At 43.5% G+C, this 18,989-nt stretch overlaps 1 protein-coding gene across 1 annotated transcript in view; it reads left to right on the top strand.

Annotated features, from left to right (window-relative positions):
* Positions 1 to 206: 206 nt before the first annotated feature.
* LOC121444498 (serine palmitoyltransferase 1) overlaps positions 207 to 18,989 on the top strand; it is a 44,868-nt gene continuing 26,085 nt past the window's right edge. The window contains exons 1-5 of the mRNA XM_041646311.1: positions 207 to 314; positions 3,311 to 3,418; positions 4,236 to 4,330; positions 9,224 to 9,317; positions 9,853 to 9,925. Coding sequence (XP_041502245.1) covers positions 258 to 314; positions 3,311 to 3,418; positions 4,236 to 4,330; positions 9,224 to 9,317; positions 9,853 to 9,925 — 427 coding nt within the window. The 5' untranslated portion in view covers positions 207 to 257. The remainder of the gene's footprint in view (positions 315 to 3,310; positions 3,419 to 4,235; positions 4,331 to 9,223; positions 9,318 to 9,852; positions 9,926 to 18,989) is intronic.

An 18,989-nucleotide genomic window follows, 5' to 3' on the forward strand; every position in this document is an offset into this window, starting at 1 on the left:
CCTGTGCACAGCCGACCATCAAGAACAAAGGCCAAGAACTAATTCTCTCAACATAAAGTCTACTGAGCGAAGGTGTTCGAGTCTCAGGGCTCTGAGCCTCCGACTTCACATCCTGGTTCAGGAACAACGCACACCCTGGAGGAGGCGACGCACAACTTCCCGCGGCCCCGCCCCGCGTTGGCGTGACGTCACTAGTCCGCGCCGCCGCACTATTTGACGCGACTGTGACCCGCCTGCCGGAAGCCGGGTGACTGACCATGGCGACGGTGGCGGAGCAGTGGGTGCTGGTGGAGATGGTGCAGGCGCTGTACGAGGTGCGTCGGTAGCCAAAACTACCCGTGAACCCGCGGCCCGGGTCTAGCGACCCGCGGCCCGGATCCACGGTGCTTCCTGCTCCCGGGGAGCGCAGGGGAGAGAGCCTCGGCTGCCCTCGCCTCCTGGAGTCACGCAGGAAAGCAGCTCTTGGGAGGGGTGCCGAGGACACACGAGTCCTCAGAACCACAGTTGGAACTGATGGCCAGACGGGGTTTGTGGGAGTGGGCGATCTAGGTGGGAGGAATGCCCTATCATAAATTACAAACTTTGCCCAGGGCGGGGGAGAGTGGTTTACAAGGCGGAGTAATTGGGAATTTATGAGCATGGAGTAGACATTCTTTTGCCCATAGTTTCTATATTATGAATATATAACGTTTTGAAGGATATTTAAAAGAATAGTTAAAGGGTTTTGGTGGTTTCATTCAGCTATGTAAAAAAAATGGATAATACAAATGCCAGTCTTGGGAGGACGCTGGTTTCTGAACAACTGAGCTTCCCTGCTATGTCCTATAGAACTTGTACATTTTCTGTCTCAGGGCCTCTTCAACACGGCCTTCTCTAACTTCACGTGATAATAGGCACTGGCAATGCGTTTGTAATACCACTTTAATGTGAATGTCGGTGACCATGTATGTATTAGACCAGACGAATCTGAAGCCCGGAGACCAAGCTGTTTGAGCGAGCAGATAAATCCCGGTGCATAGAGAGCTCACATTAGTTGGAAGTGAATTTCACTTTATTTGATAATGTTATCCAGAGTTGCTTCTTCTGAGGAATGACCATGTTCCATTGCAAGAACTCTCTGGAATTTCTCTTCCTTCCTTCCCGTCCTCCACTCCCATCTCTCTGTGCCGCCTTCCCTCTCTTCCTCCTTTCATTTCTTTGTTTCTTTTGCTATTTCTATACAGGGTTTTTCTGTATAGCCCTGGCTGCCCTGGCCTCCCAAGTGCTGGGATTAAGTACATGGCACCAAACTCAGATTACCGGGAATTTCTTCATGAAAATTATTTGAGACAGAGAGTACTTGATTTTCCTAATCTATACTGAGGTCCAATATTAGGCTAGTTATAGCTACTGAGTCACTATAATTGTTATTTTTTTTAAGAAATGAGTAATTTTCTGTTGTACAGTGTGACTTCTTACTCCCCAAAAGGGACCAACACAGACTTTGGAAAATTCTTTGTGTGTCACATTTCCTAGGTAGAGAGAAAAAAATAAAACTGGTATTTATGATTATTTGAATAATTTTTTAGACTATTAGTTTTTCATCTTAGGGTAATTTCTCTATGGGGTTTGTTAGCTGAAGAGATGTTTGCCTGCTATCATCCAGTTATTAAGAAAATCAAGGTTATCTGGACTCACTCTTAAGTTAATTATGTTTAAGAAGGGTCAGTAAAAGTTTTAGGTCATCTTAAGTAGAGATTTCTGTTTTTGTTCTCAGTTTCTGTGTATTTTGTAGAATTTGAGGCTTGTAAAGTATATCTGAAAAATAAAGATCCATGTGCACATGTGTATGTGCGTGTCATCTATGTAGTTTTAAAGGTACTTTCACATTGACAGAAAAGTTCACATGAGAACTGTCAGCAGCTTTCCAGTCTGTGGTCTGGTGTGGCTTTTGTTTGCTCCTTTGTTTTTAGCTATGGTGAAATGTCATCCCGTATTTCTGCCTCAGTGCTGATCTATTCTGTATTTAAGTTTGTAAGTACATGGCTGTATTTTGAGATAATGTCTCACTCTGTAGCCTGGGTTCTCCTTGAACTTCAGATGCTTCTAGTATTTCAAGCACACACCATCATGCCTAACTTTTAAAGGCCTGGGTTTACCAGGTATGGTGGCTCATACTTTTACTCCCTGCATTCCTGGTCTAAATAACGAGTTCCAGGCCAGCTATGGCTCCGTAGTGAGACCTCTCTTCAAAACAAAAGGCTTGTTTTGTTTCTTTTTTGTGTGGTGGTTTATTTGAAATAGGGTGCAGCTATGTAGACCATCCTGGCCTTAAAGTCAAAAGATCTGCCTGCTTGTGCTTCCCATGTACTGGGATTACAGGTGTGCACCATCACACCCAGATTAACATGCCTGTTTTAAATGATTTTTCTGGTGGTAACCCACTGGAATAGAGAATCCAGCCAGTAACTGAAGGGCTATAGGTGTCTAAATTCTTCTACATAAACTCATCCATGCCTTTATTCTGAAACCATGTAGAGAACAAGATAGTAGACTAGCCAAGATTCCATCTTACTATGCTGGCTCCACACTCTGGGCGAGGGTCTGGATTCAATTCCCAGCGTCTACATGGTGGCTTACAGCCATTTGTAACCAGTTCTAGGGGAATCTTCTGATCTCTGCAGGTGCCAGGAGCACATGTGGTAAACAGACATGTGCAGACAGAATACCTATACACATAAAATAATAAAATATTTTAATAAAAATAAAGATATCTTTGTGTCTATCATCATGAAACAGGTGGAAATCCTTTGGGTCCCATGATAGAAAAGAGAGCCACTTTCCTTTAAGCATTTATTACTGCCACCTCCACCCATCCACGCTGCATTGTTTAAGGTCTAAGGAAATTTAGCAGCAGGGTAGGGAAAATACAGTAAGATGTGCAAAACTTTAAGAGTTATGGAAGCTGGTTTGCACGTAGTTTTATTAGCTTTTCCATGGTGGGTACAGGTGTGTTTAGGTGTGTACAGTTTCCTTATACACATTTCTTGCCAGTAAAAGTGTAAATTATCTGAAAGACATGATAGAGTTGTTTTAACTGTTGGGGTTGTCAGGTCTTACCTCTTTCTCTTTTTCACTATTGAAAGGTTTTAAAGCTGAAGTACTGGGGGTTGTTAAGGTGGGAAAGGCATGAAGAGCCCTTAAGGAAGCCCTGGCAGTGAGGTGTATACAGTAATAGTGCAACCCTCAGGAGAGGCAGCACTGTGGTGGACTGAATTTCCCTACAGCTTTTGAAGTGACTACTTTCCTTCTTTGCTTTTCTCCCTCGTAGGCTCCAGCATACCATCTCATTCTCGAAGGAATTCTAATACTTTGGATAATCAGACTGGTTTTCTCTAAAACCTACAAGTTGCAGGAGCGTTCTGACCTTACAGCTAAGGTAAGAAATGAAGCCTGGGGGCTGGAGAGATGGCTCAGTGATTAAGAGCATTGCCTGCTCTTCCAAAGGTCCTGAGTTCAATTCCCAGCAACCACATGGTGGCTCACAACCATCTGTAATGAGATCTGATGCCCTCTTCTGGCCAGCAGGCATACACACAGACAGAATATTGTATACATAATAAATAAATATTAAAAAAAAAAAGAAATGAAGCTTGTTTTATTCAAGGTATGTGGGAGCTACATCATCTTTTTTAAAGCAAAATGAAACTTGACTCTGTAGTGGATGTTAAAACGTTGACTATAAGAAGAGCAGGCAGTAAGGAACATCGGAGTAGATGAAGCTTGAGGAAAGAGGCATAAAGCCTCACTGGAGGAGACTGCAGCCTGCTGGGAGATGGCTTGAGGGGCGCATGTGTGTCTCACACAGGTTATGTGAGCTGCCCTTGAGGCCAAGAAGAGAGTCCTCCATGTAGTCTTCAGAAAGGGGATTCAGAGTTGAAAATGCCCACATCCCAATTAGGATTTTTTTGTGTTATGTGTGGTAAGATGGAAGAAATCCTAAACAGAAATGAGATTTTTAAGTTATCAGGTTACCCAAAAACTGCATGAGAAAGGGGATGAGCTGTAATAAGGAAAGAAGTAAGAGTGGGAAGTACCCTGAACACAACAAGGATGGCCTACGCTCTCCACAACAGCTGGCAGGGGTGTTTTTGTGGCACGCTGTTCATTGCTGCAATGTTGCAGTTTGGCATCACCAGAGCCAGTGTGAGGTGACTCATGCTGAGCCACTCACTCTAACGCCTCTTTTTCTGTAGGAAAAGGAAGAACTGATTGAAGAGTGGCAGCCAGAACCTCTCGTCCCTCCTGTCTCAAAAAACCATCCTGCTCTCAACTACAACATCGTTTCCGGGTGACTTGCTTGGCCTTGCTGCTTGGAGTGATTGACCTGGCTTTAGTTCTGTTGCCAAGCGTGTGAAGGGTGATCTTCACCCTTATTAGATGAAGACAGTTTTCTTCAAAGGGTGGCCTGGGAATCTTTTAAACTCTAATTTGGGAATTGAAGATTATCTTTTTATTTTCCTTAAAACACATTCTCTTTCTCCCCTAACTCATACTCTGTTGTTTCTTGATTCCCCCTTGTTCCTCTGAGGTTTTGTTTTGTTTTGTTTTTTTATTTTGATTGGTGGTGGAACTAAAGACTGACTATAAACACAGCAGATCTCAATGTCCCCAGGACTCCAGCATTCACTGTCTAGTCTCTGCATAGATTAGGAAAAGGTGGTCTAGAGCAAGTACAGTGGCCTGCTGTGGTCCTCTACTGTCTCAGCACCTGGGGTACCTGCAAGAAGAGCCTGAAGCTTAGCCGTACACATCTCAGCTGTGTGCACTGTCCTGTTCCTCCATTCCCTGTTAACTGCAGCATGATGTGTCTAGACTGTGCTCTGCTTCAGTTTTCTGTCTCTGGCCATATTGCCACTAAAGAAGCCCATGCTGAGTGACTACTTTATCATACACTTCTCTTTGTTTTCCTAGCGTTGACGTCATCCTTGGTTTACTTTTGAGCTCGACAGTCTGCATTCCATCTGTGTCTTCCTCCAGAACTGTACATCTCCATTGCTCAGTCATGCCATCCGTTAGGTTTCTTTTCTTTTTTCTTCTAGAACTCCCTGTCCTGCTCCTGCTGCTCAGAGAAGCCTTATGATTTTGTCTGTTGGCTTGAAAACATTGGCCCCTTCTTTTCCCCTTTCTCCACCCATTCCTCTCCCTCTGTCTGTCTATCTCCCAGAGTGGGTAAGCAGGTAAGGTACACACATCCAGTGCTGACATATGTGGGTATTTGGAGGTCAGCGGTCGAGTGTCTTTTCCTGCTGCTCTTGCCTTACTCCCTTGAGACAAGTCTCCTGCCTGAAAAGCTGTCACTGATGTTTGGCTAGGCTGCCTGACCCAGAGATCTTCCTGTCTGAACAGCCCAGCACTGCACTGGGATTATAGGCACTTGACTGTTCCAGGCCTTTCTTTAATTTTCTCCTTCATGCCATTGGAGTACAGACAGACTCCTGAGAGTCTGGACTATGTCTTGTGCTTATCTTCAGTTTGTGTTTATTTCACACTCATGTTCTCTACTGATCCTCACTATCCATCATTTTTTTCCAACCGTTTTTATCAAAATCAAGTGCATTATGTACATTGTTTATAAAAGCTACAAGAGGCCAGGCCTCTTGGCATAGGAATTCCAGCAATATAAGAGACTTGAGTTGGGTTCAAGCCCTGCCTGGGGTACAGAGTGACTTCAAAGCCTGTCTCCATAAATTACTTTTTTAAAAAATAATAATAACAAATAAACTGAGATTGTAGCTCAGTGGTGGTAGAGAACTAGGAAGAGGCAACACAGTAGTTAGTTTTTAATTTTTTCAGTTTGATTAGTTCTCTCTCTCTGTGTGTACATGTTTGTGTGTCCATGTGTGTGATAAAGAGAGAGAAAGAGAGAGAGAATATACAGAAGTGTTTGTATGTGTGGGGGCCTGAGGTGGCCAGAAAAGGTTGTTGGGTCCCTTGGAGCTAAAGTGGCAGGCATTTGTAAGCTGCTCAATATGGATGCTGGGATCTAGACTCTGGTCTACACAATGGAGCATCAGGCTCTTCACCACTGAGCCATCTCCCCAACCAAACACACTGGTGATTTTACCAGTTTTTGTAGTGGTAGGAATGGAACCTGGACCTTGTATGCTACACAGCATTGTACACTGAACTATGACCCTGTCATGAGGCTGTTTCTCATGATGTTGAGAAACTATGTTTTACTGCTGTTGATGCCTGTTTGCTTACATACTAATTTGGCATGAAAGTGTTTAGTTTTATTCTTTAAAATCAAGCTTTACTGAACATCCACATAGCACAAAATTTATTGTTTTAAACTATTCAGCTAAAATAAGTGTTATTGTATTTACAGAGGTGTGCCACTATCACCATTTTCTAATTCTAGAACATTTTCTTTCCTCCTCAAGTCAATCCCAAGCTTTTCCTTCCTGCCCCACTTCCTGCCCAGACCCTGACAGTATTTATCTACTCTATGAGCAGACTGGACTTTGTAGGTATTTCATAGGAACAAAAGTGTACAAAGTGTGATGCTTTGTGTGTAGCTCATCTGCTGAGCTTAGTGACTTACATCCATGCTATAGCAGCTGGCAGTATGCGTCTCCTTCCCTTAGATGACTGAGACTCTTCTTTATTTGCTTCTGTCTGTTTTAGAGTATCTTTTAAGTTCCCTGGCATCTGGAATTCTGTGGCGCATGCCTTTAATTCCAGCATTCAGGAGGCAGAGACAGGTGGATCTCTGTGAGTTTGAGGACAACCTGGTCTATAGAACGATTTTCAGGGCAGCTAGGACTACACAAACGCTGTCTCAAAAAACTAAAAATTGAAAGAAAAAGAATCTGGAATTCACCTTTACATATCATGTATCAGCTTTGTCACTAGGAAATACTGGTACATGCCCTAATTACTATGGGTCACATATTCTACTTTGAGGTTGTCAGCATGGCAGGTTCTCATCAGTGTCTCTGCCTGCCTGTATTTTATTACACATTGTATGTCATTTCCACCAACAGTAGTAGTAGTAGTAGTTTCATGAGTAGGGAGTCTACAGGTGATGTGATCCAGGGCCTTGTAGATGATAGTGTGACTGATTTTGTTAATGTAAGTGAAGTCATTGCACACACTGTTGTCTTTTGTGATAAGCTGGGCAGTAAGAAAGTATGATGCAACTTTGGTTTCTATTCTCAAAGACAATGCCTTCATTGTCCTCTGTGTTATCTACATAATTTAGATAGTCTTATCAATTTGTATATCCTTCTTATCTTAAGAGTTTAAATACCCACACTGAACTTTATCCAGGGTCATTTCTTCATTGGTGTTTTTTAAATTGAGTTCTACCAGGGATTTGCCTTCTTTTTGCATTTTTGAGATTGACCAACTTAGTTGAACTCAGTTTTAAGCGTTTACTTTTTCTAGTGAGGATTCAGTCTTTTTTCTGATACCTTAGGAGCAGACATTCAGATTTGTAGATTTTGAAAAACACTGTATCTACTTCTCACATAAATGAGCATTGTCCTGTGACCTGGGAAAGGCGCAAGCACTGCCACCTCCTCTCTGCTTGGGATGGGTTTGCACCTGAAGAGTTTTGTTACTTTAAAGCTTTAGAAAGTGTAGACAAGGGGTAATGATCTCTGCAGAGGGGTGTAAGTTCTTCCTAAGATCTGTCCAGCTATAGCCCCTACTTTTACTATGTGCTGTTAAAAGTTTGACACTTTAAACAATATTTCCATATGAAGTGTGCATGCATCCACATGCGTGCCACAGCGTGCCTGCGGAGCTGAGAGGACAGCTTTCAGAAGTCGGTCTCGGGGATCGACTCAGGCTGTCGGGCTTTGTGGTGAGCACCTCGACCACTGAGCAGTCACCAGCTCTTAGCACTTGCCTTTGATACCTGAATGCTCTCAATTTTTTATTTTGATTTCTAAAAAGCTTTCTCTTCCCTTTTAAACCAAGAACATTGCTTTCTTTGGACTGTCTGTCTTTAGTGCTTTGTGATTGATTGCTTTCTTGTTGGAAAGTGTGTTCCTTTCTGAACAATTCCTGTGTCCTTGCTGAGATTTGCTTTGTGTCTTTTAGGTTTTGCCCATATTATATATTAGAGTACACAGTGTTGCTGGGTGTGGTGGCTCACAGCTATAGACAGTCATACCACTTGGAAGGCAGAGACAGGAGGAGTTCAGGAACTGAAGGGCAGCCTGGGCCACATAGTAAGTTTGAGGCCATCATGAGAAAGTGAGACCCAGTGAAAATACCAGTGTTTTATAATACTAAATATCATGACATGTATTTTTAGTATTTTTTAATAAAGCAACGTTTTATTTATTTCAGGGTGTCTTACATCCATTGCATCATGCATTTTATTGTTGCTAAGACATTGCATCTCAGACATTTTTCTGTCTGCTTGACTGCCGAATGAGTGACAGAGAGCAGAGATGACTACCTCCCTGCCACCTGCTACATGTGTCTTATTTTGTTTTGGTTTTTTCTCCACTCTTTTTCTGGACTGTCTGCTCACGGGACTTATAACTTTTCCGCTACTCTCCACGTCCTTATGTGCTCTTTCATCTTTCTGTAGGCTCTTTTTTTGCTTTGCTTTGTTTTCTTTAGACAGGGTCTCTCTGTATAGTGCTGAAAGACCTGGAAATCACTATGTAGACCAGGCTAACCTCGGATTCACGACGCTCCTCCTGCCTCTGCCTCCCTGAGTCTTCTCTCATTTTGTATGTTAGTACTGTAAGTTGATTTCAGGTAGTCTCTTCTCTGGCTTTCTAGAATTCTGTACCTCTTTTCTCATGAGTTATCAGTTCTGTTACAAATAAATAAGTAGTGTCTGAGAGCAGTGTGCAGTCCTTTCTGGCTCACCACAGACAGGCGTCAGCAGTGTCACTGAAGCCACAGTTCCGGGCACAATCCCTCTCCTCTCTTGGCCCATGCTTTGATGGCCTCTGTCTGTTCTGTCATGTTGTGCTGTCTCCTTACATCAGCAAAGAGCTGGCTTTCCCACAACTCCCTACCATCTTACTCTTTTTTAAGTACAGGGAGCTTATTAAAGAACAGAGCTAATAGGAAGATGTTTGACTTTAAATTTAGCATTCCCTAATTTATGAAAAAGTACAAAGGAAAGGGGTGGAGGGCAGATAGAGTGGTCTGACCGCACAGCTGTGCTCAGATGGGTGCTGAAGTAACCCCTCTCTGTCTCCTTCCCCAGCCCTCCAACCCACAACATCGTGGTCAATGGAAAAGAATGTGTAAACTTTGCGTCCTTTAATTTTCTTGGGTTGCTGGCCAACCCTCGGGTTAAGGTGAGTAGCGCTTGATACTGAAGTGGGACAGGACCTTGCTAGCTGCAGAAATGACATAAAAGTCAGGTGGGGTCATCAGAGAGGGACAGTTTCACACTACGGGGTCTGACAGAATCAAAATCTGGACTTGAACTATTCAGGGCAGATGTGTCGAGTGGGCTCAGTGTGGGTGACACCCAGAGAACCTAGGAAGCCCGACCCGGGCAGTAGTGAGAGAGCATCCACAAGTTTCCCAGCTCCTGTTAGGACTGGGACTTGCAGATCCTCAGGAGAAACTAGTGGTCTTTGGGCTTTTAGAGGTAGGCGATGTCACCTCTCCGTGCTTCAGTCCTGTGTCTTCCTAGTCTGTTTCCTAAACCCCATTAGAACTGCTGTCGTTACAAGAAAGGGGGGAAGGTAGGAGAGGGCCCAAGAGTGGGAAGTATTGCCTGGGCTTGTCGGAATTATAGATAAAGGGAAGAAAGGAAAGTTGGGGGTGGGGGAGGGTCGTCAGGACCACACAGAAGAAATCATTAGCACATTTGCTTCCATAAAGGCCGCAGCTTTAGCGTCTTTAAAGAAGTACGGCGTGGGTACCTGTGGACCACGAGGATTTTATGGCACATTTGGTAAGTCACATTCTTTTTCAGACCCCATTGAAAGATCAGTTTGCATTTGCAGTTCCTTAGGAAGCATTCTTAACCCTCAAGCTGAGTGCGTGCATTTTCTTGCTTTTCAGTTAGTTGTGTTTGGGAACTTGGTAGAAGCTATAGGGGAAGAGCTGTCGGGCCTGAGGAAGTGCCCTGAGAGGATGTGCTGCCGGAGTCCTGATGCCTGGGGCTAGGGGAGACTGAGTTGTGCATTCCAGTTGTTGGGTGAAAGGTCCAGCTTCTGGGGCCTGCTCTTTGTAGTCCTGTGGCAATCCATGTCTAGTGTCACTATGTTGTGGAATGAAAGGGCAGACAACAGTGCCGTTCCCACAGGACAGGTGGCCTTGTACCTGACTTTCCCACTGTCTACTGGCAAGCACTAACAGCAGGATGTACCTGGTCTATAGCCAGGGCTGATAAAAAGCCCTGGGCAGTCAGGACCACAGAGAAAGGCGAGAACACATTTACTGGATTGAGGTTGTAGCTTTTTTTTTTCTTTCTGCGATGGAGGTGAAGAGTCACTCGTGTCTTTGTGTGTGAGACCCTAGCACAGGCTCCCTGAGTCCTTAGGTGGTACAAGATAGCAAGTACCAAAAGCTTCCCAACTCAGCCTTCAGAGACTTCACTATGTACATTGCCCTCTGCTTCTGGAATGCCAGTCAGTGTTCTGGTGGCTAAACCCTGGAACTAGCCTTCTGGTTTAGGAGGCCAGGCCATCTCATTTCCACTTATGGAGTTTCTGTGTCTTAATCCCAGTGGGTAACATGTTTTTATGAAAGAGACCCTTCCTTTGTTTCTTTGTTTGATGGTTGCCTTTTTCATGCTGGAACAGATGAGGATAGCTGGTGCCCAGAATTCGAGAGCTAGCACTCAGAGATTCTTTCCCCCCATCATCCGACTGTTTAGAAGAGAAAGGATGCCCAGGTAGTTACATTTTCTCTGCAGTCACACATTTCGCGGATTTCTACCCTAAGCCTGGGCCTAGTGTCCCAGCTGCCAGCTCAGACTCAAGTGGCAGGATCAGAGGACTGAGCTCAGACCCAAGACTCCCACTACCCTAGAGTCTAGTCTAAGGCAAGCAGGGCAGCTTCCTGTTTTTACTGGTAGGGACTTGTTTACTTTCATAGGACTAGAAAACAGGAAAAGCTGCTTTTTAGGGACTTGGTGGCTGTCACCTGATTCACGAGGCTTGCTCTCTGTGAGTTTGTCTGAGTACAAAAACTGCTTTCTTCAGAGTCTGTGGTAGCGTTCATTTGTGGACCCTCACTGCTCCTTAGGAGTTAACCTGGGAAGGAATTGAGATATATTGCTCTCAGAGGAGGGGTCAAATCTTTAAGCCTAATTTTCCCAGAGCTGTGAAAACGTAGTTTAAACGGCCCAGTTCTCCCTCTCTGTCACTTGTCAGGCGTGGAACAAAGACTGTTCAGTTAGCGCTCCTCACCAAGTAATCTGGTCCAAATGCAGATTTCAGGCCAGGTCCTCCAGCTGCTATCTGCCCCACAGTCAGCAGCTGTCAGTCACTTTTGTTTGCCATGCACAGGCTCCTCTTAAGCATATATGGATGATTTCTGTATGTGCATGTTTCACCCATTTTTGTAAAAATAGAACTGTTTTACACATTGTTCTGTGCTCTAATTTTTGTTTGCTTTTTTCAATTTTTTTAGTTAAAAATTTTTATGCAGTATATTTGATCATGTTCCGTTCCCCAACTCCTCCCAGATCCTACCCAAGTTTATGTTTATTTTCTCTCTCAAAATGGGGGAAAGGAAAGACAAAAAGAAATGCCCAAACAAAGCAAAACAAAATAACAAAGCCCACCGCTCCCCTGACCCCCTCAAAAAAAAAAAAAACCCAGAGTTTGTTTTTACGCGCCAGTTATGCCTGAGTATGGGACCTGTCCCGGAGTGTAGTCTACAGAATCAGTGACTGTCCAATGCACTTTCCCTTTGCCAAGCAGGCGTCGGTTGCCAATAGCTTCGTAGTTGGTGTGGGCTATGCTTTCATGTGGATGTGAATGTGTCTGGGTTTCTGTGATGCTTGGAACAAACTACAGCCTTGTGCTCTGAGCACACACTTCTCCCCTGAGCTGTACCCCATCCCCCAAATGAGTGTATTTTAGATTTAAATTGGATTTGATTGTTTGGGTTTCTGAATGGCCACCCGCAGCAGATAGTGAATATACAGTTTATAAATACTTGCAAGCAAGCAACTCCCGTCTGTCCTAAAACCACAACTGAAGGCTCATGTGATGCAGGGCAGCTATGTAATGGTACTGGTTGGCTCATTCCTTGTTCAGTTGTTTCCTCTGTGTGTGCACATGCAGTCTTTGTTCTTTCTTTGTCTGTTTTCTAGCAACTTTTTTTTCCTGGTTCGTTGGTTGGTTTCTCTCACCTCATTCTTTTTTTTTTTTTTTAACTTTCTTTTTGAATTATTCTTTGTGTCTTTCTCATCATGCGTCTCCATCTCATTCATTTCCCTGTTTCTTTGTCTCTGCCCTCTAGCCTTGAAACCTTCCCCCACCCCCAAAATAAAATTTAAGAGGAAAAAAAAGAAAAAAAGAAAGAAAACAGCCTCATCATGGATGCTGCAGTGTGACACAGTGAGTCACACAGTAAACACTTTTGTCCATACATCTTTACTTGCATGTATTTGCTGCAGAGTCGTTGGTCTGGTTCGAGGCCCCTGATTTCTGTTACACTATCGATGTTGGCCCTCACTGGAACTCCTCTTAGTTATCTGTTGTTGCCCTGTGTTGTGGAATCCTGCAGCTTTGGGTCTGCAGGACTGGTCCTTTCACATGCTCCAGCAGATCACAGATGGGGTGAATGTTGAGATAGGCCAACTCGTAACCCTGGTTCTGGGCCTTGGTAGTTGCAGAGTTGGGTCAGCCAGCCAGCTCTCCTCATACTCCCCACCAGGATGAGCCCTCCTGGCTAGTTAACCTCTTACAGCAAAGAGAAAGGGGCGTGGCCAGTTCTCCTGCTTTCACATCCACAAGGTCAGTTCTCTCACACCTGTACCTTCAAGGCCAGCTCTGCTGTGTAGTCCAGGTGTGCATAGGGGCCACTCTCTCCAGTGCTGCAGCTGATGAGAGGCGGGACCAGCTCTTTTGCTCTTGTGACCTCAGGGCCAGCTTTTCCACCTACCTCAGGTTTTATGTGTAGGGAAGGGCGACTCTTTCCCACCCGTGCTGCCACTTGGCAGACAAGTGATTTCTTCCCATATTCTGAAAGAATTATATGAATAGTTATAGTGACCTGCTTTAGAATTTTAGCATTTAGTAAAATCAGAGAAAACTACTTGGGTCATCTCAGACTGAATTTCAGACCTCTGCAATAGCCCTGCAGTGAATCACCCTAGGGTGCAAGCACATGGCTGGCCCCCTTTGCACTGAGCCCTGTAGCAGATGTGGGGAACCTCCTCTTCTCTAGACTTTCCCTATAGCAGATGTGGGGAGCCTCCTCTTCTCTAGACTTTCCCTATAGCAGATGTGGGGAGCCTCCTCTTCTCTAGACTTTCCCTATAGCAGATGTGGGGAGCCTCCTCTTCTCTAGACTTTCCCTATAGCAGATGTGGGGAGCCTCCTCTTCTCTAGACTTTCCCTATAGCAGATGTGGGGAGCCGCCTCTTCTCTAGACTTTCCCTATAGCAGATGTGGGGAGCCTCCTCTTCTCTAGACTTTCCCTATAGCAGATGTGGGGAGCCGCCTCTTCTCTAGACTTTCCCTATGCCCACAAAGGTTGCTCTTAATTTGATACTTTCCCCTCCTTGGTGATCATTTGGGCATCTGTTTTCAACGATCTCTGCCTTGTAGATCGTCTCTTAACTTGTAGATAATGAACAAATTACTGTGGGCAGAGTCTTCTGTCCCACCAACCCACTCCAAAGTAGCTACACAGAGAGTGATTGTTAATTATAAATGCTCAGTCTATAGTTTAGGATTGTTACCAACTAGCTCTTTCAACTTAAATTAACCCATATTTCTTATCCATGCTCCACCATGCAGTAGTACCTTTTTTCACCGGGACATGTTCATTTCCTGCTTCCTCTGTGTCTCTGGCTGGTGACTCCTCATGACTCCACTCTTTTTCTTCCCTGTCCTCTCATTTGGTTGCCAAATCCCACCTAACCTGTACCTGCCTAGGTATTGCCCTATCACCTCTTTCATTAAACCAATCAGAAAGCATCTTGGCAAAGACACGTCTTCTCGGTATACAAAATGATTATCCCATAACATTTCCCCCTGTTATCTAATTAAAAAGGAAGGTTTTTAACTTTAACATAGTCAAATTATGTACAACGAAAACAGTTACCAAGTGAGAATTACAGTTACAATATTCAGTTCTTTTTGTATTTGGCAAAATTATCTATCTTATCTTAGAGTCTAAAGTTTTATACCTAATTTACCTTTTACCATAATTAAGGAAAACTTTAATTATTTAGTTTTTAACTCTATCAAAGACCCCAGAAGGCTGTAATGTTACTTAATAACAAGTACATCTGAAGACTGGATGGTCACCCAAAGTTCATCTGTAATGTTGGCTTAACCAACTTTGACCTACAGGCCTAATGTATTTGACAGACATTTCTGAGAAGCAGGGAATTTTGAAGGACTTTCTGCCTTGTCTTGGCAATGTTGGCAGTCACTTTCTTTTGCATCCTTCTGGTCCAGTTTGGACAGTATACTCTTAGCATTTGAGGCTAGAGCAGTTTTGTTGCCTAAATGGCTAACTTTTGCCATAAAGAAAGCAAACTCCATATGGAGTTTCTTCAGTGCCCTTCATCTTTTCTGAAGTAAATTTGTGCTACGAGGAGCAGATGTGTCTCACTGTCAAAAAAACCTTGTTATTAAAACATTTTAAATGCCATATTCTATAAGTCTTTGTCGTGTTTGAAGACCATCTGCCTAAGTATATCTCTTTAACCTTTAAAACATACCTAATATAAGTTTGATTATTATAGGTAGCTAACTACTAACCTGTATTTCTTAATTATACATTTTTAAGTGAGCTACAGAAGCAGCTTGCCTCTAAAAAGAGTAGAAATATACATACAGTAAGCAAAATAACTTTAAATTTATGCCAATAAACCAAAATTCATACCAATGTAAAAGATTTTGAGATTAATATTTATTTTTTGAATTAAAGTAGATTCAATAATCTACCCTTTTATCCCATCATTTCTATACCATATCCCCTTTTTTCTTTCATTAAGTGATCCTTGTATCTAACTTTTCTGTTTAGGTGTTTTGTGGCTTTTTTGTTCCATGATCAATAACAATTTATAAACACCCTCCCCCCCATGACAACAAACAGCCGTAACCCATCTTTTGGGAATGTGGGCATTGTTTTTCTCTAGACTGCTTCCTGTCGTTTGGTGGTGCTAGAGTTTTTGGGGAACCCTGAGAAAAAAATCAGGATTATGGTCTGGCTAGAGTAGTCTGTGAGGCTGGATCATATCGCCTAGCAGTCTTGAAGCTGTTCTGGATATAGAACATTGAGGAAACTGCAGCGAAGGTGATTTTGAGATGTTGGATTACCTGCGCCTTCTGATTTTATTGATGTCTGCTGCCCTTGCTCTGAAAATACATAAACTTTTAAAGGTAACATACATATCTGCATTAATACAAGTATGACTGTATATTGTACACAAGTTAGCCAAAGATGATTTGTTGTTGTTGTTGTTGTTGTTTTATGCCTGAGTAGGTTACATGTCTTGTAGTTTTTCTAGATTTCTTTATGTCTGTAGCCAGGGTTTTTCAGGGGGTCTTCCTCTATCAAACCTGATCATCTTTAACCTTGAATGAATCCACAGTCTTTTGTTTTCTGTGGGAACAGAAGCACTACCTCTTTCTCAAAGCAACACATCTTTTGACTTCCATTTTGAAGTCAAGACATTTTTAAATTTTGGTTTAAACCAGAACCATTCACAATCGTTGTCTCTCAGCAGCTGTTGTTTGTTATCAGCAATCAAAAACTCCAAAGACAACACAACAACATATGGTGTCCAGACTCCTGTGCAGTTTCCATTTTTATCTGGCTTTTTTTTTCTCTGTAATTACTTTACTCCTTTCTTAAGGAGTTTTTTTTCTGTGACTGTCTATGTCTTTTTCTCTGCAAAGCCCCTGTACCTTTTTAAACACACTGTGACCGTTTAGAGGTTTCTTTTGTCTGGATCTGTCTTTTTTGAGCATCTGTATTGTTTTCTGATCATGAGATGAATCTTGAACTGCTGTGTCAGCCACTGGTGGGACTAGGCTTAGTACATGGTGCCAGTGCAAGGGGGCCAATGGCTGACTCCATCCCACAGGCAGCTGCTGGGAAAGTCATCTCTGTACTGCAGCTGCCTTGACACTGTGAGACTAGAAAGCCACATTTGGCTCTATTTTTGTGTGTTTGGAACCTTTTTTTAAGCTTTCTTTGGTTTAATGTGGAAATTTGTGTTCTACTTGTAGGTCAAGTTTTTTGTTGGGACTGCCAGCTCCCCCCAATAACCACACAGAGACTTATTATTACTTATAAATGCCCGGTTGATGGCTTAGAGTTGTTGCTAACTAGCTCTTTCTGTTTAAACTAACCCATATTTCTTATGTACACTCTGCCATGTGGCAGTTCCGCTTTTCAGCACAGCATGTGCATCTCCTGCCTCCTCTGTCTCTGACTGCTGACTGCTCACTGCACCCGTCTTCCCTGTGATCTCTTTAAATCCACAGGTCCCAGCTAACTTCTAACTGCCTAGCTATTGGCCGATCAGATCTTTTATTGAACCAATCAGAAGGTGCTTTGGCAAAGACACATCTTAACAGTGTATAGACGATTAATCCATAACAAGCTACTGTACTTTTACTAGAAGTAACTTTGCTTGCTCAAATATCTTCCCAGGCCTGCAAGATGGCTCAGTGGGTAAGGGCACAGGCTGCCCAGCCCCAAGGCCTGAGGTAGAGCCCTAGAACATACATGGTAGGAAGAGAGAGCTTACTCTTTTAAGTCATCTTCTGACCATGATCATGCACCATGGTACACCTGTACCCCCCACACACACATGCAAAATAACTTTGTTTGCTTTTTAATGCTCTTTTTTTTTTTTATCATTTGTCATAACATATCTGTTAGATGATTAAGACAGATAGTGGAGCAGTGATTAAGCTGAAGTTTGTCTGTTTTTAGAATAAATGTGGCCTTCCTCCCAGAAGACAGGCAGAGGGAACTGAACACTGAGTTCTTGCAGTGGCCAGCTCACAACACACATATGTTTACAAATCATACAAGATATCTGCTACTTTGTACAGCTATGTATGTTGTTAATTGTGGTTTACAAGTAAATAGAAAGTCATGACTGGACTCTTTCCCTCCCGCTTACTTATGGTTTAGAGCTCAGAACCTCGTCTCCCTCTGGGGTAGTCAGGTCCTGTGTGTTCAGGAGGATGGGCTGTGACTATTTGTTCCAGTGCTTTCCTGTTTGGGTACATAGAAGCTGTAACTTACACGTAATCCACACTGGCTTCATGGTCTTGCCCTGACCAAAAGGCATCATTATGTGGCTTGCTCAGCAGTGAACATTCCGTGCCTTTCTTCATCCATTCCTTTCTTTGTGTGAGACTAGTCAACTGGGCTGCGGCTGGGGCCCGGAAGATCTCACACTCTTCTGACTCCTAGATCGGCTGGCTGCTGCTTTACTTCATTCATACGACAGTGGTTTTGTAGGTGTGGGGAGCAGTCCTCAGGCTTGTAGCTTAGAGCATCTCAGTAAGAATCCCACGGTGTCCTGGATATGAAACATTCTTCATGACATTTGAATACAGAAGAGCTGCTGTTTTTACTTTTAGAAAAATTGTGCATGTGTTCATGTGTGCACATGTGTGTTGCTGTGACTTAAACTCCAGGACCTTGCACATACCGGGCATGTGCTGTACCAGTGAACACTATACCCACCCTTTTCTGTAGTTTTATTTTGAGGCAGGTCTTACTAAGTTGTTCAAGTTGGCTTTAATTTGAGGTTTCTTGCCTCTGTCTGCTAAGTGGACAAGCTAATATCTTCTGCTTCTCAGGAGTTTTCACTTGTTTGTTTATGTTTGGGCATGGGTGTGTGCCACACCCTATAGGAGGTCAGGAAGCACCTGCAGGAGTCAGTTCTGCCCTGCCACCATGTGCATCCTGGGGCTCAGACTCAGGTCGTCCAGCTGGCAGCGGGTGGGTGGCACCGTTACCTGCGGAGCTTTCTCGGGTGCCCTGGAGTGTTTTTTAAGAATAGTAGTTATTAGGATGGACAGTGGTGGCGCACACCTTTAATCGCAGCACTCAGGAGGCAGAGGCAGGTGGATCTTTGTGAGTTCAAAGTGAACCTGGTCTACAGAGCCAGTTCCCGGATAGCTAGGGGGGAAAAAAAACAGGGAAAAGAATAGTATTTACACAAAAATACAAAGTTCTTAACAGAAAATATGGCAAATTGAATTTGAACTATTGTGAAGTTGGTTGCTTTCTAGTCTTTCCTTTGGAAAACAACCACGGGGGTTGCTGTTTCCTCACTGTAAATGAGGCTGGACAAGTGACCCTACAGAAGATAAACTTTAACTGCTATCAATTCACGTGACTTTGTTGGAAAATAAGGGATAACCAGACTTTCCTTTTCTGAAGTAAAAGCTTTTTCCTAGACTTTGGTGCTCAGCACTGTTCTGAGTGTTTCATTCATGCTAAATGATTGTCCTCCCAGAAGTCCCTTGAGGAAGGCGTGGCTCTTACTCATGTTTGTCAGCGGAGACATTGCAGGTGTGGAACAGTCTCAGAGTTGTCTGAATGTACACCCAATGATGAGTGCCCAGCCTGAACCTCCCAGGGTCCTGGTTGCATCATGAGCTCTTTGGATAGCTCAGTAGTTGGACCTTCTGTCCCAGTTTCTCGGAGGGCTGGAGTACCTTGAAGCATCAGAATCTTTAGGGATTGGGGGCACAGACCTCCCAGTGCTGGTCTCTTCTCTGCTGATATGAGTTAGAAACTGTAGTGCTTGGGTTTTACTCCATGCATAGTTGGGGCCTCACTGGCCTGGG

Source organism: Microtus oregoni, unplaced genomic scaffold (genome assembly GCF_018167655.1).
Source record: "Microtus oregoni isolate MIOR12 unplaced genomic scaffold, Mior012 000128F_ref0000496, whole genome shotgun sequence".
In the NCBI taxonomy this organism is placed as follows: domain Eukaryota; kingdom Metazoa; phylum Chordata; class Mammalia; order Rodentia; family Cricetidae; genus Microtus; species Microtus oregoni.